This window comes from Humulus lupulus, chromosome 2 (assembly GCF_963169125.1).
Source record: "Humulus lupulus chromosome 2, drHumLupu1.1, whole genome shotgun sequence".
In the NCBI taxonomy this organism is placed as follows: domain Eukaryota; kingdom Viridiplantae; phylum Streptophyta; class Magnoliopsida; order Rosales; family Cannabaceae; genus Humulus; species Humulus lupulus.
This window is the reverse complement of record NC_084794.1, coordinates 61,210,325-61,238,090: the sequence shown is the minus strand read 5'-3', so window position 1 is coordinate 61,238,090 and position 27,766 is coordinate 61,210,325. Positions and strand designations below refer to the sequence as shown.

Genomic DNA, 27,766 nt, shown 5'->3' with positions numbered 1-27,766 from the left:
CTCGGGAGTGTCCCTACTACTTGGATTAGTTTGGATTGATCTCTTGGAGGCTAGATATTGGTTTGAAAACCTTTGGGTTATCATGTTATTGATGGTGTTCCATATTTGGTTATGATTAGGTGACCGCTAAGGGATTAAAGGTTGACCGTTCTCAAGGGTCGTTCTTATTTTGGTTCTAGCTCGGATTTGAGGTAAGAAAACTGCACCCTGTGTGTATGAGACATGCATGGCTATTATGATGCATGTTGGTTGATTATTGAGTATGACATGCGTGGTTATTCTTGATGCATGTCGGTTGATTATTATGTATGAAATGCATGGCTATTTTTGATGCATGTTGTTGCATGTTGGATTGTGGGATATATTGCATATGATGCATGGGAAACATATGATTAGGACATGCTTTGCATATTGGGTGTGATATCGTCCGGAGCTTGAGCCTCTGTGTTAATGCATAGTCCTAATTGTACTAATATCTGTTAAGTAAGCATGCTGAATACCTTGTTTATGGATATTGGACATGTGATATATGTTTGGTGGCATGGCTTACCTGTGTATGGCGCTGACTTATCAGTAAGAATCGACAATGGTGTCAGATCCGTCTGTGAAGCTGTGACTTATTAGTTAAGTTCACCACGGGCTGAGCACTGGTCGTGTTTTACCGACCCAAGGGTCAGAGGTGGCAGTGCGTTGTAAACGCCGGGCCAAATAAATATTAGATCTAATCGAGGTCGGCATTGAATGACTCATATGGGGTATTAGTGCTGGACCGACCGGAAGGTCAATGGGAACTATAAGCGCTTGCCTGGTCTATGACCAGATGACTATAGCCAAGGTATATGACCCCGGTGACTGTTTGTCACATGGCTAAGGGACGTTGTCCATAGTTTCGACTCTAGAGTCGTGAGGAAGGTTATGTTGGTGACTAATCGCCTTGCACCTGTCCTAATCAAACTTATGAGAGAATCACTTATTGGTTAAGCCCTGGTGACCCTATCGCCACATGGCTAGAGGGAGCGATGCTCGTTATTGTGACTTTTGGCTATTGTCACCTATCTGTATGGACCGTTGGTTCTGAATGGTTACTTTGGTTATTGTTGATATTATATCATGATGTATTATGTTTTCTTGCTGGGCTTCGGCTCACGGGTGCTACGTGGTGCAGGTAAAGGCAAAAGGAAGCTGGACCATCCTTGAGTTGGAGAGCTTAGGTGATGATGTGTACATATGCAGCTGCTCGTCGGCCACGGCCGGGGTTTAAAGTGGAACTAGGGTTGAACCATGTTTTGCCGCTTAGAACGGCCTGTTGTAAATACTTTCTGTAATAAACTCTGAAACTTTATTTTCGGGATCCCAATGTATGTATTAAACGTTCTAGTGAAACGTTACATCTTAACCAAAGTTTTTAATCCCTAAACCGCTAATCATACTTAGTTCACGATTTTGGCCAAATGACTCGGTTAGCGAGTTTAGCACTGTTTACAAGGCACACCGTAACGGTCCCTGGGGTTGGGGCGTTACAACTTGGTATCAGAGCGAGCCAAGGTTTATGGTTCCTGAAGACAAGCTGGGCATGTACACTCATCACTGAAGATAGCTTCACTCAAGGAATGGTAACTATTTCTGTAGCTATGTGCATAGCTGCTTATATAAAATGTGAATGCTTTACCTGCATATTGTATTAGGGAGCATGAGATTCTGATAGAGCCTGGCTCTTGACTATATGATTATATGCTCCGTGAATATATATATGAATGTGATCATATGATTGCCTGCTCCATGAATATATATAATTGTGTTATTGCATGCTGGGATTAGAAGCATGGCTGAGTGTTGGAAGAGCAGGGATTATGAGTATGTATGAATGCCATGGGCATGTTTGTAGCACTGCAATGGGTTTATGATTGTGGTGTGGTAAGATTTATCCCGTGGGGAAAAGCCCTTGATATGGTTATTGTGATTAATGGGTCAAGTTATTGACTGCAGATTGAATCAGCAGGTTTATTCAAGGCAGATTATGAGGCCTGGTGATAGTTATACAGGGGCTGAGAGTTACAGCCAGGGTATCAGTTCTTCATCTGCATCTTTGAATGTTCAACAGACACTAAGATTGCAGAGGCAGGAAGAAGAGATCAGGTATTTGAAGCAACAGCGAAGTCTGTTGGGGAGTACCTCTTCCTTTCCTATGCCAGGGGTGGCATCAGTTTCAGCTCAGCCTAGGGTTGAGAATAGATGGGAATTTCTCTGTGGAAGATTCCTGAAGTTTTATCCTCCAGTCTTCGAGGGAGGCCTAGATCCCTTCAGAGCTGAGCAATGGATGGGCATGTTCAGTTCCATCCTTGATAGTATGGGACTGGTGGGTCACGATAGAGTGATCTGTGCTACATGTGTACTGCAGGATGATGCTCGGACATGGTGGGAGGTAGTATCCCAGACACGAGATACAGCTGTAATGGACTGGAAAGAATTTAGGCAGCTGTTTAATGAGAGGTATTACTGTGATGTAGCTAAGACTGCCAAGATGAATGAGTTTCTGAATCTTGTTCAGGGTAATGCATCAGTGACCGAGTATGTTACTGAATTTGATGGGTTGGCCAAGTTTGCCTTAGACATGGTACCCACGGATATAGCTCGGAAGGAAAGGTTTATTCAGGGGTTGAATCCTGGAATAGTTCAGGGCATTAGAGTTGCCCCAGTGCATGAAGTCTCTACCTATGCTCAGGTGGTAGAGAAGGCTCTTGCTGTTGAGAGTATAGTAGTTGGGCAGCAGAGTGCTGGAGAGCGTGGAGCTCAGATAGTGGTACCTCCACTTATTGGAATAGGTAGCAAGGAAGGTCGGAAGACATATCCGATATGCACTCGGTGCAAGAGGCATCACCTTGGGGTATGTCGAGCAAGGGCATGTTTCTCATGCAGGATGTTTGGACATCGCAAGAAGAATTGCCCAATGCGGAAGAAGAATGAGCAAAAGGGGATAAACAGCTCGATTCCAACTCGAGTGTTTATTCCAGGGCAATCAGAGTCTGAGACCGAGACTAGTTCCTCGGGGATGGCAGGTCAGTCTTCTAGTTCTGAGTTTTGAGTATTGTTGTTTGACTTTAGCACCATGTTATTCTTTTGTTGGTATATATATATAGAGAAAGATATATTGATGGTATATATGTGGATCACATGGTTACGTTGTGATGGGAAAAGTAATATGGTAGAGGCAACCTAAGAGATAAGTTGAGTTATGGCAAGGACTCATCGTTGGCTCCATGAATTGGTTATGATTGACTATAGTTGATCCAGGGTTTGGATTGGTTTAGTAACTACAGAGCAGTCTTGAATGGCAGGGAAAGTGTAGTAATTCTTGAGCTTGTGAGCGGAAAGTCTTGTGACAGTTGGCACTGTGCCTGGATTTGATATGTTTATGATACCGGATGTGAGGGCTAGAGTTTGTGCAGGGAGGTGCATGGAACTCTTAGTCAGTGTGGTGGATACCACTTAGATTGTGCTAGTGAGATCAGGAGAGACTGGGTTAGTCTGTGGGTTTTTAAATGTGTTTCCAAGTGGTCTGTCAGGCCTTCTTTTTATTAAAAGAAGATTGGAATGGTAATTGGTTTAGTACCAGAGATGGAATCAGATGTAAACACTGTTTCGAGTGGCTCAGTGGGGTTATAAGAATTAAAGAGTTAGTTGCTGAGTAAGATGGAATCCTTTAAGGTGGATCTTAGATCTGATTAAGACCAGTTAGAGATCAGAGTGAGAAAATTATGTAAAGGATTGAGTTGGTATCAGGTTAGAGCACTGCAAGTGCTGAGTATATCTTGAGAATTGACTTAATGTTAAGTGTTTGTAAGTCAGAGGAATAGAGCATTCAAAGGTTTATTTGAATGGGATTTATGATCGTCTTGGATGACGGTATAGTGGTGTTGTCTCTGTGGAGAATTGCCAAGAGTGAAGAGTGCCTTGGGGACAGGGGTGTCCATGGATGGTAAAGATATTTCAGGTGCCTTGGGGAGGAAAGTGCTGGGTCTTTATAGACCAGGATTAGTTTGAGGATTGTTATGACGTCCTAGTGATAGAGAAGAGTGATTGCCTATGCAACATGTTGATTAAAGAATCTGTCCAGAACTGGAGTAGAGTTTCTGGTGGGCCAAGTGGCCAGTTTATTGTTTGAGGTTATTATCTCAAGAAAGATAAAAGGAAAGATGGTTAAGTGAGCCACAGATGGACATGGTTGAATGGAAAGCTTTAGCTGGACTAGCTAAAGGTTGTCTAGTGACAGACATGAGCTTATGGTGGTTTAGAGATCGGATCTGGGGTCCGATGGGCGTTGAGATTAACTGAGAGATTCTGGATGAATCTCATGCTATTCTTTAATTCATTTCATTCAGGCATTGTAAAAGGGTAACCTAATATGGAGATTTTATGGTGATGGCCTGAGATGAAGAGGCATGTATAAAGCTCTTACCTGTTAGCAGGTCAAAACAGTGTATCAGGAAACAGCAAGGCCATTATAGCCTTTGGGTAGTTCATAGTGGGAATAAGTGAGCGTCGCGATGGGTCTCGCGGTGGGATTCCCAGGTTGATGGATCGGTATGAAATAGATATTAAGTCATTGTGGACTGGTATTCCAAGTGAGTTTATTGTATTAGTAAGGATAGTTGAATAGTACAGCTGATCAATGTTTGAGTCTCATTGTGAGAAGGATAGAGAGCTTTCGTGAACTCAAGGTTCATCTTATCAGATGAAGACTTTATTGTGGCTTCCAAGTTTTGGAAGGGTTAGAGGGCGATGAGAACATAAATGGAACTCGGTGTAGTTATTACTCTCAGACTGATGGTGAATCAGAGAGAGAGGGTTATCCAATTATTATTGGAGGAGAATCTTATAAGATGAGTGAGGAAATATATATATATCTGGATCCTGAGGTGGTTCAAGGGATTTACGAGATTGCTGGAGCTTAAATTGTGGTTGCTCATTTATCAGAAAAGATGGAACAGTATTATCGAACTGGAAAGTAGGAATGTGGAATTCCAAGTAGGGGAAAATGTATCTTCTCTGAAGTATCACCATGGGAAAGGGATGAGGAATTAAGACAAGTTAAGTCCTAGTTTGTTTCAGCAGTTGGATCCTGATTGGGTCTGAACAGGGTGACTCTGAATTAGTGTTACTTTTGGCACTGGCAGTTGTATACAGTAAGTTATGTGCTTCCATGCAGTGGGCATGGGCCGAAGGAACTTATGAATTGACTTATGAGAAACTGAAGGTTAAGGTTAAGTATTCCGGTAAGGAATAGCCAGTTCAGATTATGACATGAGTAATGAGGTTCTATTGAACAGAATGTACCTTGGATTAAGGTAAGGCTATCGAAATACTGAAGTCAGGAAATGACTAAAGGAAATTTATATCCAGTGAGTGGAACTCTGGTTCAGAGCTGTACAGGTAAATTTCGAGGACGAAATTTCTATAAGGAGGGGATAGTTGTAATGCCCCAAATTTCCTAATAAGGTTTAGGACCTTGATTAAGAGGCCAGGAGGGCCATAATTGATTTATTAAGTATTTAATGATTATATGCATGTTTACGTGAATTATATTATTATATGATGGTGTTATTATATGATGGTGAATGCATGCATATGGGAGTATTTTTAGTTATGAGGGCATTTTGGTAATTTGGCCTGTTAAGGGCATATTTGTAAATTGGGTGCATATTGTAATTCGTGAATGAGATTTTACTATTATGGAGATGTATTCGAGCTATTCGACATGAGACGTTCATGTATAGTGGATTAGCAGTTTTGTCATAACGGGGTCATTTCAGGGTAATAGAAATGTTTATTTGGTGATGGATTGGGAGTATTTGAGATCAGGATGGAATTCTGGAAGTTTTGACTATAATGTCCCCGGGGGTGTTTTCGGGACCCCGAGCACTAGGTTTTATTTGAGGTTAATTAAGCTTGAAGTAGCTTGTCAGATAAGAACGTACGTTAGGAAACCTCTCGTTCTCTCTCTCGACGGTCCGTTTTACGTTTTGAGCGTTTTCGAAGATATCTTGAGTTCTAGGAGTCGGCATCAAGCGAGGGTCGAGGCATAGCGATCCTAGGAAAGAATAGAAGCTTCTTAGCCGAAGGATTTGACGGAAAACAACCCAATCAAAGGTAATTGAAGTTTAAGTTTTGAGTTATTTCGAGTTTCTAAGCTTGGCATTGTTTTTGTGAATCGTTGAGTTTTCGGTTTGTTTGAACCTTGGGTTTTGAGGGTTTTGAGGTATTGGGAAGCTTGGGAACTTTGTTTTGATAATTGGGGAATGTTTAGGTGTGTTTTTGGGGACTTTGAAGTGTTGAAAACACGTTGGAGAATGGTTCTGGGTTGGGCGCCGCGGCCCTAGCTCGAGTTAGCAGGTGGCCTTTCTGTTTCGCTGGGCGCCGCGGCCCTTGTGTGGGGCGCCGCGGCGCTTGCCTCTGGAAATTCTGGGGGCCGCGGCCCAAGGTGCTAGGGCCGCAGCCCTTGCCCTGTTTTCACCCCGTTTGCTCGTTTTGACCCCGGGAACTTAGATACGGGCCTCGGGAGTGTCCCTACTACTTGGATTAGTTTGGATTGATCTCTTGGAGGCTAGATATTGGTTTGAAAACCTTTGGGTTATCATGTTATTGATGGTGTTCCATATTTGGTTATGATTAGGTGACCGCTAAGGGATTAAAGGTTGACCGTTCTCAAGGGTCGTTCTTATTTTGGTTCTAGCTCGGATTTGAGGTAAGAAAACTGCACCCTGTGTGTATGAGACATGCATGGCTATTATGATGCATGTTGGTTGATTATTGAGTATGACATGCGTGGTTATTCTTGATGCATGTCGGTTGATTATTATGTATGAAATGCATGGCTATTTTTGATGCATGTTGTTGCATGTTGGATTGTGGGATATATTGCATATGATGCATGGGAAACATATGATTAGGACATGCTTTGCATATTGGGTGTGATATCGTCCGGAGCTTGAGCCTCTGTGTTAATGCATAGTCCTAATTGTACTAATATCTGTTAAGTAAGCATGCTGAATACCTTGTTTATGGATATTGGACATGTGATATATGTTTGGTGGCATGGCTTACCTGTGTATGGCGCTGACTTATCAGTAAGAATCGACAATGGTGTCAGATCCATCTGTGAAGCTGTGACTTATTAGTTAAGTTCACCACGGGCTGAGCACTGGTCGTGTTTTACCGACCCAAGGGTCAGAGGTGGCAGTGCGTTGTAAACGCCGGGCCAAATAAATATTAGATCTAATCGAGGTCGGCATTGAATGACTCATATGGGGTATTAGTGCTGGACCGACCGGAAGGTCAATGGGAACTATAAGCGCTTGCCTGGTCTATGACCAGATGACTATAGCCAAGGTATATGACCCCGGTGACTGTTTGTCACATGGCTAAGGGACGTTGTCCATAGTTTCGACTCTAGAGTCGTGAGGAAGGTTATGTTGGTGACTAATCGCCTTGCACCTGTCCTAATCAAACTTATGAGAGAATCACTTATTGGTTAAGCCCTGGTGACCCTATCGCCACATGGCTAGAGGGAGCGATGCTCGTTATTGTGACTTTTGGCTATTGTCACCTATCTGTATGGACCGTTGGTTCTGAATGGTTACTTTGGTTATTGTTGATATTATATCATGATGTATTATGTTTTCTTGCTGGGCTTCGGCTCACGGGTGCTACGTGGTGCAGGTAAAGGCAAAAGGAAGCTGGACCATCCTTGAGTTGGAGAGCTTAGGTGATGATGTGTACATATGCAGCTGCTCGTCGGCCACGGCCGGGGTTTAAAGTGGAACTAGGGTTGAACCATGTTTTGCCGCTTAGAACGGCCTGTTGTAAATACTTTCTGTAATAAACTCTGAAACTTTATTTTCGGGATCCCAATGTATGTATTAAACGTTCTAGTGAAACGTTACATCTTAACCAAAGTTTTTAATCCCTAAACCGCTAATCATACTTAGTTCACGATTTTGGCCAAATGACTCGGTTAGCGAGTTTAGCACTGTTTACAAGGCACACCGTAACGGTCCCTGGGGTTGGGGCGTTACAGAGGAGGTGCGAACAAAAGCTTCTTCTTCCTCAACAAGTCTCCATCTAGACACTTCTAAAGGACTTCTCGCCACCCTTCAAAATTGAGGTATTAATACTATGGCTGTGCTTCCAAACTTGGAAAAACATATTGTTTGTAATCTCTTAATATTTTTTTGAGTGTTTTTAATAGCTTGAAGGCAATCAACTTCAGCTTTAGCTTTTACCTGTATGATCTCAACAGTATAAGACTTTTTGAGCTAATCAATATTAGCAATATGATATTTCTTCAGTTGACTGATATCATCACGAGAAGACTTTTTAAGCTAATATAACTCAACTTTATAGTTGTTCCTGCCACCACGAACAACCTCCACCTAAATCATAAGGTTACTACATTTAGTCTCTTTATCCCTATTCAGCTGCTTGCATTCCTTTGGCGAACTATTCGATGTAATCATCATCTCAAAAGTCACTGTTAGGAAAAATAATGGCAAGCATAAACATTACTTTAATAAGCGAACAAACTTACTTGAATTGTGTTCGCAATTGAACAATAAATGATTTCACCAGGAACTTCAACTTTTGAGAATGACCACACTGCCCATACCTGATCGCTTTGAGTGACCTCCTCAAAGCGGGGAACCACCCTCTGAACAAGAACATGCAAAGAAGAGATCGAGGGCTTGGTCATAGGGGTCTCGATAACTGTCTCTGTAGGAGATGGTGGTTGAATTACAGTAGGAGGAACCTGAATTTGGGTACTTGGGCAAACAGAAGAAGACTCAAGAAAGATCCATTTATCCTTGCTCATTGGTTGTCTTCTCTTCTTGTTCACCCTCACACCAATAACTTTACGGGCACCGAAAAAATCCCGAGTATTCAAGTCTCCTTTAAAAGAAAACCAAACAAACTATCAGATATAATGCAAGTGAAAAATAAGCAATCATTATGCAAATATATAGACAATACTAGAAGAACCGTCAGTGTCTTAAGCCAATATCTCAAGGTTGTAGGGAGTTTCTACTGGGTTAGAGCTAGTTTTTGGAAGGTATTCATTCATTCAATCTAGAAAAGGCATTTCCCCATTCTTAGAGGTAGATTAAAATATCTTGCTTCATCAAAAGAATCTAAAGGAAGAGGGAGTTGCGAGAAATGGAATGCAGGATACTCATGCAAATAAGTACAAAAAGTTCTTGTTGAAGAGCGAGAAGATAATGCACCAGAATTCATCATCCCAACACAATCTCCATAAGAGGCTCGACATTTTCGCGTCTAGAATGCGCTACTCCCAACACCTAGTCATCACGAACATGAAATGGAGTCTCAAGGTTTCGGTCATCACGATCAGATTTAAGGTCCATTTATGTACTTAGCTCCTACTCCCTGTAATGGAGAATGGTGACTTTTCATCTCGGAGGTGGGTGTTTGTCACCTATTGTAGCCGAAAAAAGCAAGGGATGCGAACAAAATAAGTGCTTATTATTGATGTGAATGCACTAGAATAATAATAAGTGCTTATTATTATTGAAGAGCGAGCAGATAATGCACCAAAATTCATCATCCCAACACGATCTCCATAAGAGGCTCGACATTTTTGCGTCTAGAATGCGCTACTCCCAACACTTACTCATCACGAACATGAAATGGAGTCTCAAGGTTTTGGTCATCACGATCATATTTAAGGTCCATTTATGTACTTAGCTCCTACTCCCTGTAACAGAGAATGGTGACTTTTCATCTTGGAGGTGGGTGTTTGTCACCTATTGTAGCCTAATACAACAAGGGATGCGAACAAAATAAGTGCTTATTATTGACGTGAACAGACAACACTACCAAAAATAAGCAATTAAATACTTACCAATGTCACAAAAAGGCTTGTGATTGCACTCAATGGCATCGGTAATTACATATTAATAGAAATAGCGATCAAGATTGGGAACACCACTTTTGAGGATCTCTCCACCAGAGTGACTACACAAGTGGTGGAAACCACCTTTACCTGATACACGATTAGACTTGATATTAAACAAGTAATGAACTTCTAAATCATCAGGCGGGGCCAATCCAACACTCTATATAGAATGCTCAGTAAGACCAATGGTCTATAACTATTTAGCGTAAGTGGAAACGGGGCTATTAAAAATAATTGCATATCTCCAAGAAATATATGTGAAGTGAAAGGAAGACACTTGTTCGGTAATGCGTAGAACTCTAAGAAGTATATTCATCAGATGGATTGTTCTCTCACTCATTACCAATAGTGAGCTTAAGTCTAAGCTCACCAAAAATTCCACATCTATCAATCGCATGGGAGAGATCACTAGCAGAAAGAGTGGACTTTGGTGTAACGAAATCATCAGAAGTAGAGATTTCCCCGAGCTTGTTAGTTTCTGCTCATATTTCCCCTAAGTTTTTATATGGGGGAATGTCAAACTCTTCTTCAATGTAAACACCATTCTTTCTCTTCCTTAAAGCTCTTATCTTCTTAGGAGACATAGGTTTGGCCGTGCATAAGAAGAAAATAAGGGCGAACAGATCCCTAAACACTTCAGAGAACAAGGACTAACCAGTTCACAAATGAAACTAGACGCACATCCAAGCGATCATGCAAACTAAGTACTTGAAAATATAAGAAAATAGTAAGGTTATGTTCTAATATACACAATATGAGGTCTGTACGCCCATATGTGGACTAGTAGGGCAAATAGAATCAAAGAGGGGTCTAAAATGTAGGCACATGTACATCTCAAAGGAATTTATTTGGCCAATTATGTACCTACATGGCGAACAAAGCTAAAAAGAAGTATGAATTTCATACTTCACAAACATGAGGAAAATAAGAAAAGAAAAGGACATCTGTTCGCCAATAGTAGCCTATACTAGGCGAACATGAAAATAATAGTATGCTTGGAACCCGTCAAAGCTACCACGAGAAACCTGCTCACCCATGTGTCTTCACAAGAATCATATGAAAATGCTTGAGTCTGTTCGCCTACTTGTATATAGAAAAAGCAAACATAACAAAGAGGTGACACACTGCATATAAATGACAAAAGATACACTTGTGCACCCACATGTGCATGTAAGAAGCGAAGCTACCTTACAAGACCTGTTCGCACATACGATTTCACAAGAAATGAACAAGAACAAAATGTTTACAATGAGACGAACAGAACCAAACAACGTCAACAAAATCACAACGAGAGGCTCCGATCACGTATAGCCTACAAAATGTGATCTGTTCGTCTATGAACACATTTATGGGACAAACTTGAATAAAGTGAAGGCACTAAATAGCAAAAGAAGGGTTGTTTGCCTATAAACATGAACATGAAGCAAACAAGAGCCATAAAAGAGATTTGTTTGCACGTTCTTGAACGCTACACGAACAGAACAAGCTGCCTAAAACACATATGATTAAATACAAACCTATTCGTCTGTCTGTATTCATGTTTGGTGAACAGAGGAAGAAAAAGTGTCGTTTCCATACATACCAAGTTAATGTGATCAGAATTGAGGCTTTTTCACAATTTTCAAGGTTCTCTTTAGAAGCCAAAACCAAAATGGATCGATAGAAGGGAAAATCAAATTTTAATTGATTTTTTTATGGAAATCAACAAAATAAAGCATAAAATTACATGATTGCTATCGAGCTATGGCTTTAAAAGTGAAGATTAAAATCTAGATCGAAGAGATTCATAGGGCCTACCCTTGGTCTTTTGGAAGAATAATGGAAATCCTAAAATCACTACCTAATCATAATAGAAAAAAAAGAAGATAAATGAAGGAAGAAACTTACAAGGAATGGAGAGAAAAGATTGGTATCAGCGACATTTTTTTCTCTAGCGGCGTCGGGCACTCTTAAAGCTACAAGGGTCAGCGATGATTCTTCTTCTCCAAAGTTGTTGTATTTACTCAAAAGGCATCAAAATTATTCAAAGAAAAGATGATAAAAACATACGAAAATCGTCTAAGGAAGTGACATACAAAACCCATTTGGGTAGTAGTCTTGTTCACTCATTTCAGTGAGCTAATGCACTTGTTCACTTATATCAGGCCACCATGTGCTAACATCCAAGCTTGTTCGCCTATTAGTCCTCCTCCATTCCTGTTCATTCATGACAAGTTGCAATACAATAACATGGTTGGTCGTGGAAGACAAAGTCACCATTCATTTAAGAGACAACGGAACCAAGCATTATGACTTTGTATGCATTATTTTTCGGGCTAAGCCTAATAGTTAGGCCCACACCAAGCCCAATAGTTTAGGTCCACAACTTAAATGTAATCCTAAACTCCTCATTATTAATAAGAGAAGGAGGGATTCGAATAAAGGAGAGGCGTCTCTTAATGCCGAAAAACTTAGAAACTCAATTCTATGTACAAAGGTCCTTATGCAATCAAAGCAAAAGGGGACCATCACTACAAGAAAAAGAATTGTCTAAAAAATTGCTAGGGAATTGTGGGATTTTAACGGCGAAAAAAATTATTTGTGGTGAATTTTCCGTCGCAAATAATGGTATTAAAAGGCGCGAAAAATATATGGGGTGCATTGTTTGGTAGTAAATGAAAAATTATTTGCGGCGATTATTTTCACCGCAAAAAAGTTGAACAGTCATAAAAACGTGAATGAAAATTTTGGTGGGAATCTTTTCGCGGGTATTTTTTCGCTTCATATTTGCAGTGAAAAAGGTATTATTTGCGGCGAAACATTTCGCCGCAAATAATGCTTATGATTTTAGGGTTTAAGTGGAATGTCGCCACTTTGCTAATTTATTATTAGCAACCTTTATTTGCGGCAAAAATTTTGGCCGCAAATAATAGCCATGATATATCAGCCCCAACCTCTTCTTCTTCCTCATTATTGCGCCTCTCTTTCTCTCTCTTCTCGAGTTCTCTTAGCAACCCCTCCTCCGACCCTAACCTGACCCTAGACGACCTCATTCGACCCTTCCCCGACCCCATCCGACCCCTCTCTGACCCCTTTCTCTCAGCCTCTCTCTCAAAAATTCCCCAAAACACATTTTCTTAAAATTCCCAAAAAAATTTCCAAAACCTCCACCACCACCCCATCCGACAGTACCACCCGCGAGGAAACATACCTCCACCACCCACCGTCACAGGTATATCTTAGCCTCTCTTTCAATTTTTTTTAGATATAATTTTTTTTGAATATTATTATCCTAACACATTTAATTTTTTTTGCCACCACCACGGTGCTGGAGCAGTGCTAGAGTTTGGGCCGCTGCCTATGCAGTTGAACCGAGAGGTATATATATGTATACATATATTTGTCAAGTTAATATTTGTATAAAAAAATCTTTAACATAGTAATAATAAAAATAATATTGTGTTAGAATTATTGATATTGAAAGTTTTATATTCAGTTTATAAGTTTGGGTTTTTATGATAAAAGTTTGATTTTAATTTTATTTAAAATTTTGATGTTAGTAAAATGTTTGTAATATAATAATGTTGTTTTGAATTATTTTACTAATTTATTGTATTGAATATGTTGTATGTTCTGGACTGGATTTAAGTGTTATTTAGAATTAAAATTTTGGGATAGTTAGAAATATAGTCGCTATGTTGTCGAAATTTCGGTAGATTTTTAATCAATTAAAATATAGAATAAATTAAACTTTTTAATAATAAAATGGCTCAATAACTATTAGAAAATACTTTTTTTTAATTAATGTAATACTAACTTAATTAAATAATTTAATAAGATTAAATTTTTACTATAAAATTAAATTTTAACATTTAAAGAAATAAAATAAGATTTAAATAATTAAAAAAACTAAAAAAAATTGATATTTAATTATAAAGAATTAATAATTTTCTTATATTTAATTAAAAAGTTAATTTGAACGATAAATTAAATTTTTTAATAATAAACCTACTAAATAAATATTAGAAAATAAATTTTTTAATTAATGTAAGACTAGCTTAATTAAATAATTTATTAAAATTAAACTTTTACAATAAATTAGATTTTATTATTTAAATAAATATAATAATATTTAAATAATTAAAAAAACTTAAAAATTGATATTTAATAAAATTTAATTATAAATAATTAATAATTTTTTTCCATATTTAATTAAAAATTAATTTTGAACGATAAATTTATTTTTTTATAATCAAATTACCAAAAAACCATTATAAAATTAATATAAGGCTTACTTAATTTAATAATTAATTCAAATTAAACATTAACACATAAAATAGATAATAAAGTTAAACTATATAGAATAAAGTTGAGAAATAATAATATATGTAATGATTTTTAAACTTAAACATTATAGAATGTATGATATAAGGAAATGTCATAAAACATAACAAATCATAAGACATCATAAGACCATTTTTGATTTGTTTTGCTTTTCTTTGGTAGTAAGGTTTTATTCCTAAAGATAGGATAGAACGATTATTATCACCTAGTGATAATTTTTTTAGTTATTTGTAATCACTAAATACCTTAGACCCATTTGGAGAGGCTGGGTCAGTAAGGACTCTTAAATATATCTCTCCGAATTATCCAAGACTTTTTTGTCTGCATGGATAGTTTGGGTCTACTGTATACCTATAGTTTGATCTATAACCCATTTGATTATTTCATTAGTACAACTTTCAGTATGTGTCTCCTTATTTGTTCTTGTAAGTGAGCAAACTTAATTTTAGTCTGTCCACTTATGAGAACTATAGGGAGGTGCTGCCGAAATTGTACCGATATGAAACAATATTAAGAGTATATATCACAACATATGTACACAGTAAGCCTGAATGTGATAGGTTCTTATCCTTATAGAAATGGAGTGAAAAAGTGGATTATAGGGTGCAGACACACGTAGTTTAACGATATTTAATTATGATTTATTCGTGTATCGTAGAAGCCGATCGATAAAAGTTGGACATTTTTGAGAAATCGTAATAGTGATGAGTATTGGAATGATCTCCAAGTCTTTATCAATTTGGCGAAGCAACACAAGGACTGTGACCGAAATATTAGATGTTATGTCTGAAATGCCTAAACTCGAGGTTCCATCATGTGGATATGGTAGAGGGACATATCTTTCGATGGGGTTTTCAGGAAAGTTATCAGCAATGGATTTTCCATGGGGAGGTGGACGAAGTTGTTGTCGATGAGGTAGTCAAGGATGAGGAAGATGCATATGAGATGATCAATGTCATTGACGATTTCATCTTACCGGAAAATACAAAGGAAACATATGAGGCGAATGGAAGTCGAATAGGTCAGCATTACGATGAGTTGTTCAATGAGATTGAAACTGAGTTGTATCCGGGTTGCGATTGGATATCATCTGATTACTTTTTGGCAAAGTTGATGTACTTGAAAGTTAAGGGTAAGTGGCCAAACAATTAGTTCGATAAATTGTTGAAGTTACTAAATGTTGCATTTCTGAAAAATAATAAAATTCCTCCAACACACTATGATGCAAAAATAAAAACTGAGTAAGTTAGTGTTTGGATAACAATCAATTAATGTGTGTAAATATGATTGCTGCTTAGATACAATGAGCATGCAAAGTTGATGCACTTTCCATTAACCCCCAAGTTAAAAGGAATGTATAGCTCAAGGCATACAACAAAGGACATGGTATGGCATTATACGGGGAGATAAAAAGAATATGGGGTGATGCGTCATCCTGTTGATGGGGCTGTTTGGAAGGACATCGAAGTCAGACATCCAGAGTTTGTAATAGATGCTAGAAATGTTCGTTTAGGTTTGGCTACTGATGAGTTTAATCCATTTGGCAACATGAGTCTATTGTACAGTATGTGGCTAGTGGTTTTGACCAATTATGATCTACCACCATGGTTGTGCATGAAGAAGGAGTATTTCATGTTTACTCTTCTAATTCCGGGGCCAAAATTACCTAGTAAGGACATGGATGTATTTCTAAGGTCGTTGGTGGAGGAGTTGAAGTAGTTATGGACTAACAGAGTTGAAACAAGAGATGGCAGAAATAATGAATTATGTAAGATGGGAGCGACACTTTTGTGGAAAATTAATGATTTCCTTACTCACAGCAGTTTGTCTGGATGGAGTGGGCAGGGATACAAAGTTTGTCCAACATGTAATGAAGATACTTCGTCCATCCAAGTGATTTCCCAAGCATCTTATGTTGGTCTCAGGCGATTTTTGGGAAATAATCATAAGTATAAAAAGAACAAAGAATTTGACGACCAAGTTAAGTAGAGAGATCGTCTAAGACAGTTTACTTGCCAACACATTTTAGAGCAAGTTAATGCTCTATCACCTCAAGTTCCTGGTAAACATGACAGTTTTGGGGGTGTGAAGCGCAAACGAGGTGCAGATGAAAGTAATAAGTGCAAAAAAAGTATATTCTATGAACTTGAATATTGGAGTAGGAACAAATCAATTACTAAAAATAATATTACTAGTATGAATGTCACTGGTGAATGATATAAAGATGACCAGTATATACTTGCTACCCAAGCGAAGCAAGTTTTCTTTCTTGAAGATCTGGTGAAAGGTCGAGGTTGGAAGGTGGTTCAAGATGTGAATCATAGATATGTTTGGGATATTCTGGAGGCTAATGAAGTCATCACTCATATTGATGTTGTCCATGATGATAACTCATCAAATTTCATCCCAACTTTCGATTTGGGAGAGTTGATCGTGCAACAGTCTAACGAACCAACTCAACATGTTGACGTTGTGTCTCGTCCTTATATTACTAATCAACAAGACCATGACAGTGACGATGCATGTTCTATTAACGATGATGATGATGATGAAGGAGGAGAAAATGATGAGGAAGAACTTCTTGAAGAAATTAGTGATGACAATAGTGATAATTTGAATCCCAGTAATGTAGCTTCAAGTAGTGATGATAGTGATTGCTGTATGTAGTAGAATTTTGTTTTCATATATGTAACAAAACTAGAAATAATAATATTTCTCTTTTTATTAAGCCAATGTGTGTCTCACATTAACACTAACTAATTTTTTCATATTTCAATAAATGTTTTTGTTATAAAGATGTTAGCAGATGTTGCACGCTCTCATGGTGGAGATGCAAGTGGTGATCCCCCCTGATCCTACTAGGATTCCTTCATCTTGCCAGTCATGTAATGGAATTTAGTCTTTTTTAATTTAAAAAAATTAATGATCGAAATTTATTATTTATCAATGTTTTTTATTTTGTTCTACAAATAAATAAAATAGCTCCGCGTAAAGGGCGTGGAGGAGGAATGGGCCAGGAACTCGAAAAGGTGAGGTGCAAAGTTGGCAAACCACTTCCAATAACTTTTGAATCAGACACTTATAAGCCATTGGATAGACATGGAACATGGTTCACACGTTTAGTTGGGAACACCATGCTATCAAATTACCACCATATTTTCTGAATTGGGAATCAGTGCCTAATCAATATAAATAGTTGCTTTATACCATTGTAAAGGTAAATAATTCAAATATATTTCTAAATAATATGTGTGTTAGAGGTACATCATTTTACTAATGTTTTTTTTGTTTTAAAAATGTAGCATTATTTTGATATAGCGAGGCGATCACACTATGATCATATTATTGAGGATATGAATGATGATGTTGGCGTCAAATATCGTGATAGGAAAATGCGTAGGAAGGCGCACTTCAGGGAATTTTATGGTGAAGATAAGAACTTAGAGCAGGCCCTCAACAACCCCCACAGTGGTGTTAGTGCCGAAGATTGGAAATAATGCATTGACTTATGATTGGATGAGAAATTAATTAAACGGGTAAAAACAAATCAGGCCAATAGGGATATGATAAAGTATCCTTCTACTGAAGGATCGAAGTCGTTCGTGGCGGCCCGTCACGATAGAGTAAGTAACACAAAAAAAAAATATAAATTTTCTTTATTAATAAATTATTTATCTATTAAGTTGTTTCTTTGTGTTCAGGAGAACCCAGAATCTGGGGGTGTACCGAGTTACATTGAAAGTTGGAAGCAATTCCACACCAGCAAGGAGAAAGAAGAATTCGTCAATGAGCAAGCGAGAACAAACTATGTAAGAATCATCTTATTCTTTGACCTTAAAATCACTATGGTTTAGATGTATTACTGATATTTTTCTGTAAAAATAGGAAATGATGTACAAAGATTTTGAAACGCAGAGCCAGCAAGTCTCGTCTTCCATTTCTGATGAAGGAAGCACAGTTGACGAAAGGATGATCATGAGAAAAATGTTGGGTGAACGTCCTGGCCATGAATGAGGAGTTGGTCGCTCATTAAAGGGGAAAAAAGCCTCCAACAGTCAATCTCAGACTCGGGCACAGTCGTCTTCATACACCTAGCCTGCTCAATCTAATGATAATAATAGCGTGATGGGACAGGCGATGGATAACTTTCCGAGACAATACAAAGCAGACATTGAGTTCTTGTCTCTGCGCCTTCCTCCTAAATCCTGCCCACCACCTCAAATAATGAGATTAGATGAAGTAACTCAATGGTAGGAGATGTATGCGGCTGCACCATCACAAGTTCCACCACTGCCTCCACATATGTTCGAAGATGACACGCCTACACATGTTCCCCCGCCAGTCCCGCCTCAATCTACATTTAGAAATTGCGCGTCTTCGTTAGCACCTCCCCCACGATCACCACCGCCCCCAGTCATTCAGTATCCAGATGACAGTGACGATGATGATGCGATCAACTTAGGATATATTATATAGTTATATAAATAGTAGTGTTTATTTGTTTTAATACTACTAAGACAATTATTAATATTAAATTGTATGGTCTATTTTCTTATCAATTAATAGAGACTACAATTCTAATTTTAAATTTTATTATATATTAAATTTGATTTTTTTTATTTATGTTACACTATTTGCGGCGAAAATATATTGTATTTCCGGTGAATTATTCGTTGCAAATAAGAGTCAGACAAGACAAATCAGCCATTATTTATGGCGAATTATTTTAAATTTTTGCTACAAATAAGGGTCAATTACAACAAAATTCAAAATTATTTACGACAAATTTATTGATATTTGCAGCGGTTTTTTCGCCGCAAATAATGGTGTTATTTATGGTGAGAATTTTCATCGCCACAAATAATTGTATTGACGATGACTTTTTTGAGGCGAAGTATTTGCGGTGAAAATTCGCTGCAAATACTATTTGCGGCAAATTATGGGGGTATTTGCAGTGAAATTGATCACCGCAAAAACTCTAATTTCTTGTAGTGTGTAGGAAAGATCGGCAATGCTAATTCATTAGATTCTATGGTTCCTCAAGCTCAAACATGTAGGTCAATTTTTTTGGGCCGAACCACTATAAAGATTGTGTCATTTATTTTTACAGATCTTTATTCTTGGATTCATACTCTAAATCTTTGATGTTGATGAAAAATCAAGTGAGCAATAAAATTACTCTTATAATTAAAATAAAATAAAATTTAGATCATTTTATACAATTTCTTGATAAACATCCGCCAAAGAATTAAAAAAAATAATGATTCTAAATCTTAACATTAATAATCCACTAAATAAGTTAAACAAAAAAATTCACTTGAATAACCATACTAGCTATTCCCGTTAGAAGTAAACGCACTACAATAATTAATGCCATTTGCGGCGTAACTATTACCGGCGGACCCAGTCCGCTTGTATTGTACATGTTATTAGCGGCGGACTAGGGGGTTCGCCACTAATAATGCGTGATTATTTTTTAAAAAATATAATAATAACTATTAGCGACAGACTTACCATTATTAGTGGCGGGTAGTCTGCCGCTAATATACCAAATGAAATGCCGGGAAAGCGATGGGTTTTTTTTTTTAAGATTGATTAGCGGCGGATAATCCTCTTTATTAGAGGCAGACTATCCGCCGCTAATACTATTAGCGGCGGGTAATCCCTTTTATTAGCGGCAGACTACCCCGGCAGACTACCCGCTGCTAATACTATTATTAGCGGCGAACAATATTAATAGCGGCGGGCCCCACCGCTAATACTTTTAGAGTATAAAATTTTCTCAATCCTAGTCTGTGTCTTCTTCTCACACTCTTCTCTTCGTTTTCCCTCAGTCGTGTTCTCTTCTCTTCGTTTCTCCTAAGGCGTGGCATCTTCTCTTCTCTTCTCTCAGGTGCAAGGCAACGACCACGCTTCTCATTTTGGTTAGGTTTCTATTATTTTGGTTTGAATGTTTTCGTGTAGCTTTTGTATCTTTTGGTCTTCATTACAATCTTTTTTTTGTCTTTAATTTTTTGTTTATCAGGATAGCGACACACCCATGACAGGTTTGGATTATTTGAGGTCTTCATTACAATATTTTTTGTATTTAATTTTTTCTTCATCAGGACATATGTTTTTATGAAAAATTTATTTTGTATTCGTTGAGTGTGCATTATTTGAGTGCCGAGTCCTTTAATTAGTATTCTTGGTCATATTATTATCTTGAATTGTAATTTGGACAAGTTAATATATGACTTAATATATATTTTTTTGTGACAATGATTCTACTTAATATAGTTAAATTAGTCAGGAAAAGATAAATATTAATTTGTCTTAAAAAGAGAAACTTGTTGGCCGACTTTATATCAATATGTAAGTCATAGCAAAACATAAATATATATGCCTAATTAAAGATGGGAAAAAAATGAGTCTTTTTGTTGGTCTTAGTATGTGTTTATGTTAATAATACTCCCCCACAATAGTATTCTTAATCTATTTTGAGCAATGATGAATACTAACATATTTTTATAGTATAGTAATTTTATTTAAAATATATTAATTTATTGTTTGTTGGCATAATAATTTACACTATGTGAAAATATTTTATTTAATGTTAGTCAGCATAATAATTTATTTCCTGTCACAAAATATAATAATACACACACTCTTGCTCACTTGTCGCTAAGTATGAGTTTTGTATCATTTCTTAGATTTGCAAAGTTTATTAATTTTAATTAAAATCATTTTGAAGGAATTTCATTTGTTATGTCAAGGTTCCTCCAATGCACACGACATAGTTTCACTCCGCTTAAATAATGTTAAAGGTTATGACCACTGCTTATTTATTTTTAAATGATAACCACCGAAATTAATATTAAAGGTTTTACGGTTTACTAGTTACCATAAAATGTAATAGAGTGCTTTACTATAATAATATTAAAAAAATGTTAGTATTTATTAAAATTATTAAAAGTAAATAAATTATGATTGTTTAATGCAAATGTAATTATTATAAATAAATGTAATTTATTTTATAATTATTAAGTTATATTTATTATTTTAGTAATTATAAATAGAAAAATAATTTAATTTTAGATTAATTATAAAATATATTTATTATCATAAATAATTTGCGAAAAAATGAAGTCATTATAAAATAACATAAGTTATCATAAAATAGCATGAGATAAATTTAAATAAAATTTACCAAGAATAAAAAAAATAGTTCTTGTTAACTATAGTAATAATTAATTAAGTAATAAGAGATCATAAAACTCAAGTTTACCCATAAATAAAACTTCTCATAAGACACCATAAAACATTTAAAATAATAATTTTTTTTTTAAAATGATATGATTTAGGACAATTGCTCTTTTTTCTTCCATTTCTTACTCTCTTATATCATCCAGGGACGGAGCCACTCTTGACTATGTGACTAAAATATTAAAAATATAGGCATAACCATAAATATGTATATAATATATAATTATTGAGTCTATATATTACTTGCCTTATTTTTAGTACAAGGAGACCTCACTTTCTAAATTGCCAAACTCATATTCATCTTAAGAGCATATTAGTCCATTCATTAGATTAAGGCAAATGTATATATAAATTATTGTGTTTTAAAATTATAATTAAATTTATATATATTGTCATATTATTAAAATTTGAAAAATATGGTAAAAAGATATTGCAAAAAGATAAAAAATTAATCAATTTCTAGTTATAAGAAGGATGAATTATAAAGTTAACCTATGTGGATTTAACGTAAATCTTCAATATTTTGAAAATGACTAGAATTGAGAACATTAATTTCAAATTATTCTGAAAAAATTGTGATAAAGTTCAACAAGCATACATACTAAAAGTTCTTTATAAATCTTACCTCAAGACTTTCCATTGATAAAATGTAGAATTCAATCAAGAGCATTAAATAATGTTTGGTTAGAGGAATTTTAAAATTGATACTATTATATGAGAGAAAATATTATTTTCTATGATTATTTTGAAGAATCAATTGTAAAATAAAATAGAAATTTAATATATTGTTTACTTATGTACATTGAAATATACATATTTTTTTATATCTTGATAATAAAGTAATCATCAAATGATTTCAAAAAATAAATATTCGTAAATGCAAATTTTACTTTATTCTTATGACAATGTTTTTTTTTTCTTTAAATGAACATATATATATGAATATTTGAAAAGGTAAATTTAGTATGACAATTTCTAGCTTCCTCACTAATATCATTGTAGATGACAATTGATAATCTTGTAACATTAAGAATGGTTGTCAAGAATATTTAATAAACCTGATATATATATAATGAGTTGATATCATCGTTATTTATTTTAATCAAATAATCAAAATAAGTTATTCAAGCCATCACTTTTAATAAACATGATATATATAAAATGAGAGAGAGAGAGAGAGAGAGAGAGAGAGAGAGAGAGAGAGAGAGAGAGAGAGAGAGAGAGCTCGAAAGGGCGTAGGTTTTGAAGCAATATGAGAACAAGTATTATTATTTAATTATTTTGAGAGTATGAAATAACATCAATACCACAGCGCAGTATAAATATACCTTATAAATGACAAAATAAAGCATATATAAGACGCAGGCCACAAATAAATAAATGTCAGTCATTAAAATGTAAAATTCTTTTGAATTTTGGAATTATACAGTAGTTGGTTGGTGTTATTATCGGTGTAATATAGAAGTCAAATTTTTATATTGACATAGTCAATCTTGGAGACTCCCAAGCATTTAAAACCTTGCTCATCAAGGTTATCTTAGTGCTGAATTTTACACGGGGTTACTTGGGATGTACTGGCTTTCCCGGCTATATATATATATATATATATATATAAATGGCACCCGGAATTAATGAGTGAGATATATGTGAATTGAGTTCAATAATAAGTAGTATAGTTATTGAGTTTGTTTTATTGAACCCGTATTCACCAAAATATTCTCTAGCACCCAAAGAAAAAAAAATGACGAGTGTTAGAAAACAACGTGTGATGATGGTACCAGCTCCAGCCCAAGGCCATGTGAAACCCCTCATGCTTTTTGCTCAGAAGCTTGCCCAACATGGCTTTAGAATCACTTTTGTTTACACTGAGTACGACTTGAAGCGGATCTTGAGTGCCATGAGTGATGACGATCACAAGAGCATTGGGTCAGATAAGAACATTGAGTTGGTGTCGATCCCAGATGGGCTGTGTCCGGAGGACGACAGAAGTGTGGAAAATCTAACTAAAGCAATTTTAGAGAATTTGCCAGTGGAGATTGAAAAGCTCATAGCAACTATAAATGGAAACACTGCTATTGGACAACGGTCGAAAAGTAGTACTTCGAATGACAAGATTAGTTGTGTCATTTTTGATGCTTATTTGGGCGTTAGCATGGAAGTTGCAGCTAAGCTGGGTATTGAAGGAGTAGTATTTTGTCCCTCTTCGGCTGCTATTCTTGCCCACTCCATGAATTTGCCAAATTTGATATGCGATGGGATACTGAATGATTATGATGGTACGTACATGCTATTTCAATTTTTTCTCATATGAGTGTTAAACTTAAAAAATTTTAAGGCTAAATTTAAATAGATATAATTGTGTGTAAAAAGTGTGTATAACTAAGTGTATATCACTACTTATATGACTATTAAACTAAAATAATTATAATAATTTAGTTTTTAATATTTTCACTTTAATATTTTGAATTCTTTTTTTTTTCTTTTCAATTCATGATAGGTTTACTGTATTTTTGTAGATAAAATTATTATTTTTTTTTCATTCCGTAAGTAATTATATTGAACATGCATGCATGCTAATAATAATTTTTTTTTAAAATTATGTGTATATACCGTATTTATAGTGATTTTCTTAATAATTATACAGGAACACCAACACAAAAACAGATTATTCAATTGTCTTCTGGCATGCCTGGCCTGGACACATCATGGTTGCCATGGAAGTTTGATGATTTAGCCTCACAAAAGATAGTATTTCAACTTTTTCTCAAAGTTGGCCAGGCCTTGAAAGCTGCACAATGGTGTCTCTGCAATACTACTTATGACATCGAATCTGTTGCACTTTCTTCATTTCCAAACTTCCTCCCAATAGGACCATTGATGACAAACAAAATTAATAATCCTTTAGATATTTCAGGATCACAATTTTGGGCTGAAGACTCTTCTTGCTTAAGTTGGCTCGATCAACACAAGTCTCGTTCAGTCATATACGTCGCATTTGGTAGTATCACCGTCCATGAGCAACAACAATTTCATGAGCTAGCTCGTGGGCTAGAGCTCACTGGTAGACCATTTCTTTGGGTTGTTCGTCCAGGATTTATCTCAAACGATGAACAAGAAAATAGATTTGATCCTTACGAATTTTTAGGCAATAATAATAATGTTAGAAAGATAGTCAATTGGGCACCTCAACAAAAGGTTTTAAGCCACCCTTCAATTGCTTGTTTTGTTACCCACTGTGGTTGGAACTCGACTATGGAAGGTTTGAGCAATGGAGTGCCTTTCTTATGTTGGCCATATTTCGCTGACCAATTTTTGGATAAGGACTATATATGTAATGTTTGGAAGATTGGAATGGGATTTGAACCTGATGAAAATGGAATCATAACGAGTGAAGAGGTGAAAAATAAAGTAGACAAACTTCTAAATGATGTAGATATAAGAAAAAGATCGTTGGAGTTCAAAGAAATGACAATGGAAAGTATAGCTAAAAATGGTCCGTCTTCAAAAAATTTGAACAACTTTGTCAAATGGTTGGACACTCTATGACTGATATTTCGTGCTAAAAATAATAAGCGTGATGAAAAATAATTTTCTTATTTAAATATAAACATGTTGGCCAAGTACGTACTCATTATTGTATTATTTTGTATTGTAGTTTTCTATGTACACGTGTGGTATTGTAATGATTTATTATTTTGTACTATCTATCTCATGTGTTATAATGTATGGTATTGTGGTGTTTTGTTTAATTCGAAAAACAATATTTTTGTATTTGTATTTCTAAATGTACCTAAGTTTCATATAAAAACTAGATGAGTTCCGTTAAGCCACTATAATTAAATCAACAAACTTACATTTTAATTTATATTAGAAAAATAAATAATTAATTTTTTTCCCAATAATTATCACGCTATTAGCACTCCTCTATGTATATAGTTATTCAACGAGAGATATTGTGAAACCTGAGACTTTTCTAAGGTTGGAAAAGTCAAAAAGGGCAGGAATAAAGATTTTTTTTTTAATTAAATTATATATTCAGTTTATTTCTTTACTTTTTCTTTCTCTCTCCCGACACTCTCCTCTTCTTCTTCTCTCGGCATTCCATGGCAAGGCACCAGACCCAACCACCACCGGCCACCAGTTTTGACGCGCGGCAGCTTATTGGTTTCGCCTTGCTCCGACGACCTCAACTGCCAAGAGGCACCGCCAAACTCGCCGTCAATCGTTCGGAATCGCCAGTCAAAGATTTGGTCCGTCAACTTTGACTGTGTTTTCCGGCCAACTCCGACCACCTCTTGACGAGTGGTTGATACCCTTGGAACCAGCGTGGAGAGAGGAACAAAACCCACTAATTCATTCCGGTCAACTCACCGTTTTTCTCCGGCAAGATTTTGGGTATTTCCGCCCTTTAGAAGCGTTTTCTGGCGACACTGGAGGTCATTTGGGCGAAGGAGCTGTACTTTCGTGATGTACTCATCGAGAGGATCGTTTTGATATATGCTATGCATATATTCGTCGATGTTTCCGGTACCACCACCAACCGCTATAGTGCACCGCTTGGGTGAGGTTCCGGAACTTGAAATTTAAAATATGGTCATATTATATGTCATTGGACACGATTTTGAATAAGGAATGCTATGATGATAATCGTTTGCTCATTTGGTGCACGTAGGACAAGCGTGATATTAAAATCGGACTAAATCATTCTAAGATCATCGATAAGCTTAGGAGCGTTGCTTTGAGCTCGGATTAAATTCTAAGGAGGTATCTAAAGAGGTAGGGACTCAACTAGACTATTGGACTTATTTTACTCGTATTAAATTGCATTCAACATATTCCAATTTTGATATTTATAAAATGTTTGAAAAATTGAAAACTTAACCTGCATATTTTCTGATCTGTTCTGAGGGCACTGAGTGCCAAATATATATTTTTGTTCACTTATTTATGCAGGTTATGATTTTGGGTTTATTCAAATGTAGCTGTTATGCTGCCTAATTTTCTAAAATATAAAGGGAATATGTTTCTTTCTTTTCATGTTTACCTGCATTTGGTTATACCGATGAGAGCCATAGTGATCATGATTGGTGCACGTTGTTGTTTCACGACCTAGTCTCTGTGTCATTATAGGTAGATCAGGTGTCCACTCACCTGTAGGTGTAAAGACCTAGCATCTGTATACAGGAAGTGTTCTGAGCCTCCCCCTTGTGGTGGTTATCAGGTCCGGCTACCCGGTTTAGGATGTCGAATTTTCTATGGTGGGTACCGGGAACTAGGGATCTAGTGGACGGTGTGATGTGCAATTGTAGCTATGCTCTTATGATTATTTGTGGTCTCTCTATTTTGGTTTATACATGATGATGTATGTTTTGTTTTAAAAAGCTAACCATGCAGGGGTTTTTATTGAACTTTTGAGTCCTATGTTGTTAGTTGCTTTCCTACTGGGCTTTATAAGCTCACCCCTATCTCTCCCATTCCAGGAGCCTAGTGACGCGAACGTGGAAAAGTATGAATTGTTGCTGAAGCCAAGGTGTTTAGTGCCATAGTCCTATCTTTTGAACATTGTATGTATTTAATTTGGAACCTATCGGTCTGAACATCTAAATTAGCTATGTCCTAGTTAGAAATGAGGAATGGTGGATGCTAAGTATTATTTTGGATATTTTATGACTTATTAAATTTAATTGTTTGGTGACTACATAACTGTGGGGATATTATTATTCTATGTATTAAGATAAATGATCCTACTTTTATCCGTAATATTTTCATATATAATTATAGGAGTTATTCCATTGTTTCGACTTATAATTATAGTAATATTTAATATAAATTAAAGGATCATTTATAAAGACTATTTTCCACCGATGGTCAAAGTTTGACCACCCAAGTTATGGATATTATAAATCTGCCACGGCCTAGGGCTCGGGTCGTGACAGAAAAATAGTATCAGAGCACCGGGTTCAAATACCTCGGAGTGTGTCACCAAATAGATTAAATTTATTTTAAAATAAAGTATTTTGATCTATAAAAGACGTATGTATATAGATAGCATCCATTCCTCACTAACTGGTTAGCTTTTGATTTACTGACCTAAGAAAATGCCTCCGAAAGGAAGGACAACAAGGAGAAGGCCTGCAGATGATGTCCTTGAGGCTGAGATTCCTTCTTCGCCAGTTGCATTCCCTGTGAACGCCTAAAGGTGGAAAGGATTCCGTGGTTGCTAAAATATGG

The 27,766-nt window shown here is 36.3% G+C and overlaps 1 protein-coding gene and 1 long non-coding RNA gene across 2 annotated transcripts; both read left to right on the top strand.

The window, feature by feature from the left end:
• The first annotated feature begins 23,138 nt into the window (after nt 1-23,138).
• Nucleotides 23,139-25,275, top strand: LOC133817895 (UDP-glycosyltransferase 83A1-like). Its single transcript, XM_062250527.1, has 2 exons — nt 23,139-23,811; nt 24,180-25,275. Exons 1-2 carry the CDS (start codon nt 23,277-23,279, stop codon nt 25,079-25,081), a joined length of 1,437 nt encoding a protein of 478 aa, XP_062106511.1. The 5' UTR covers nt 23,139-23,276; the 3' UTR covers nt 25,082-25,275.
• Nucleotides 25,276-25,608: 333 nt separating this feature from the next.
• LOC133817894 (uncharacterized) lies at nt 25,609-27,310 on the top strand. The gene is made up of 3 exons (XR_009885734.1): nt 25,609-26,096; nt 26,208-26,311; nt 27,016-27,310. It is a non-coding gene; the product is annotated as an uncharacterized LOC133817894 (long non-coding RNA).
• Nucleotides 27,311-27,766: the final 456 nt, after the last annotated feature.

Coding starts and splice junctions, on each gene's coding strand:
- LOC133817895 (XM_062250527.1), top strand. CDS start 23,277: ATGACGAGTGTTAGAAAACAACGTGTGATGATGGTACCAGCTCCAGCC. Junction 23,812..24,179: donor GATACTGAATGATTATGATG/GTACGTACATGC, acceptor ATAATTATACAG/GAACACCAACACAAAAACAG.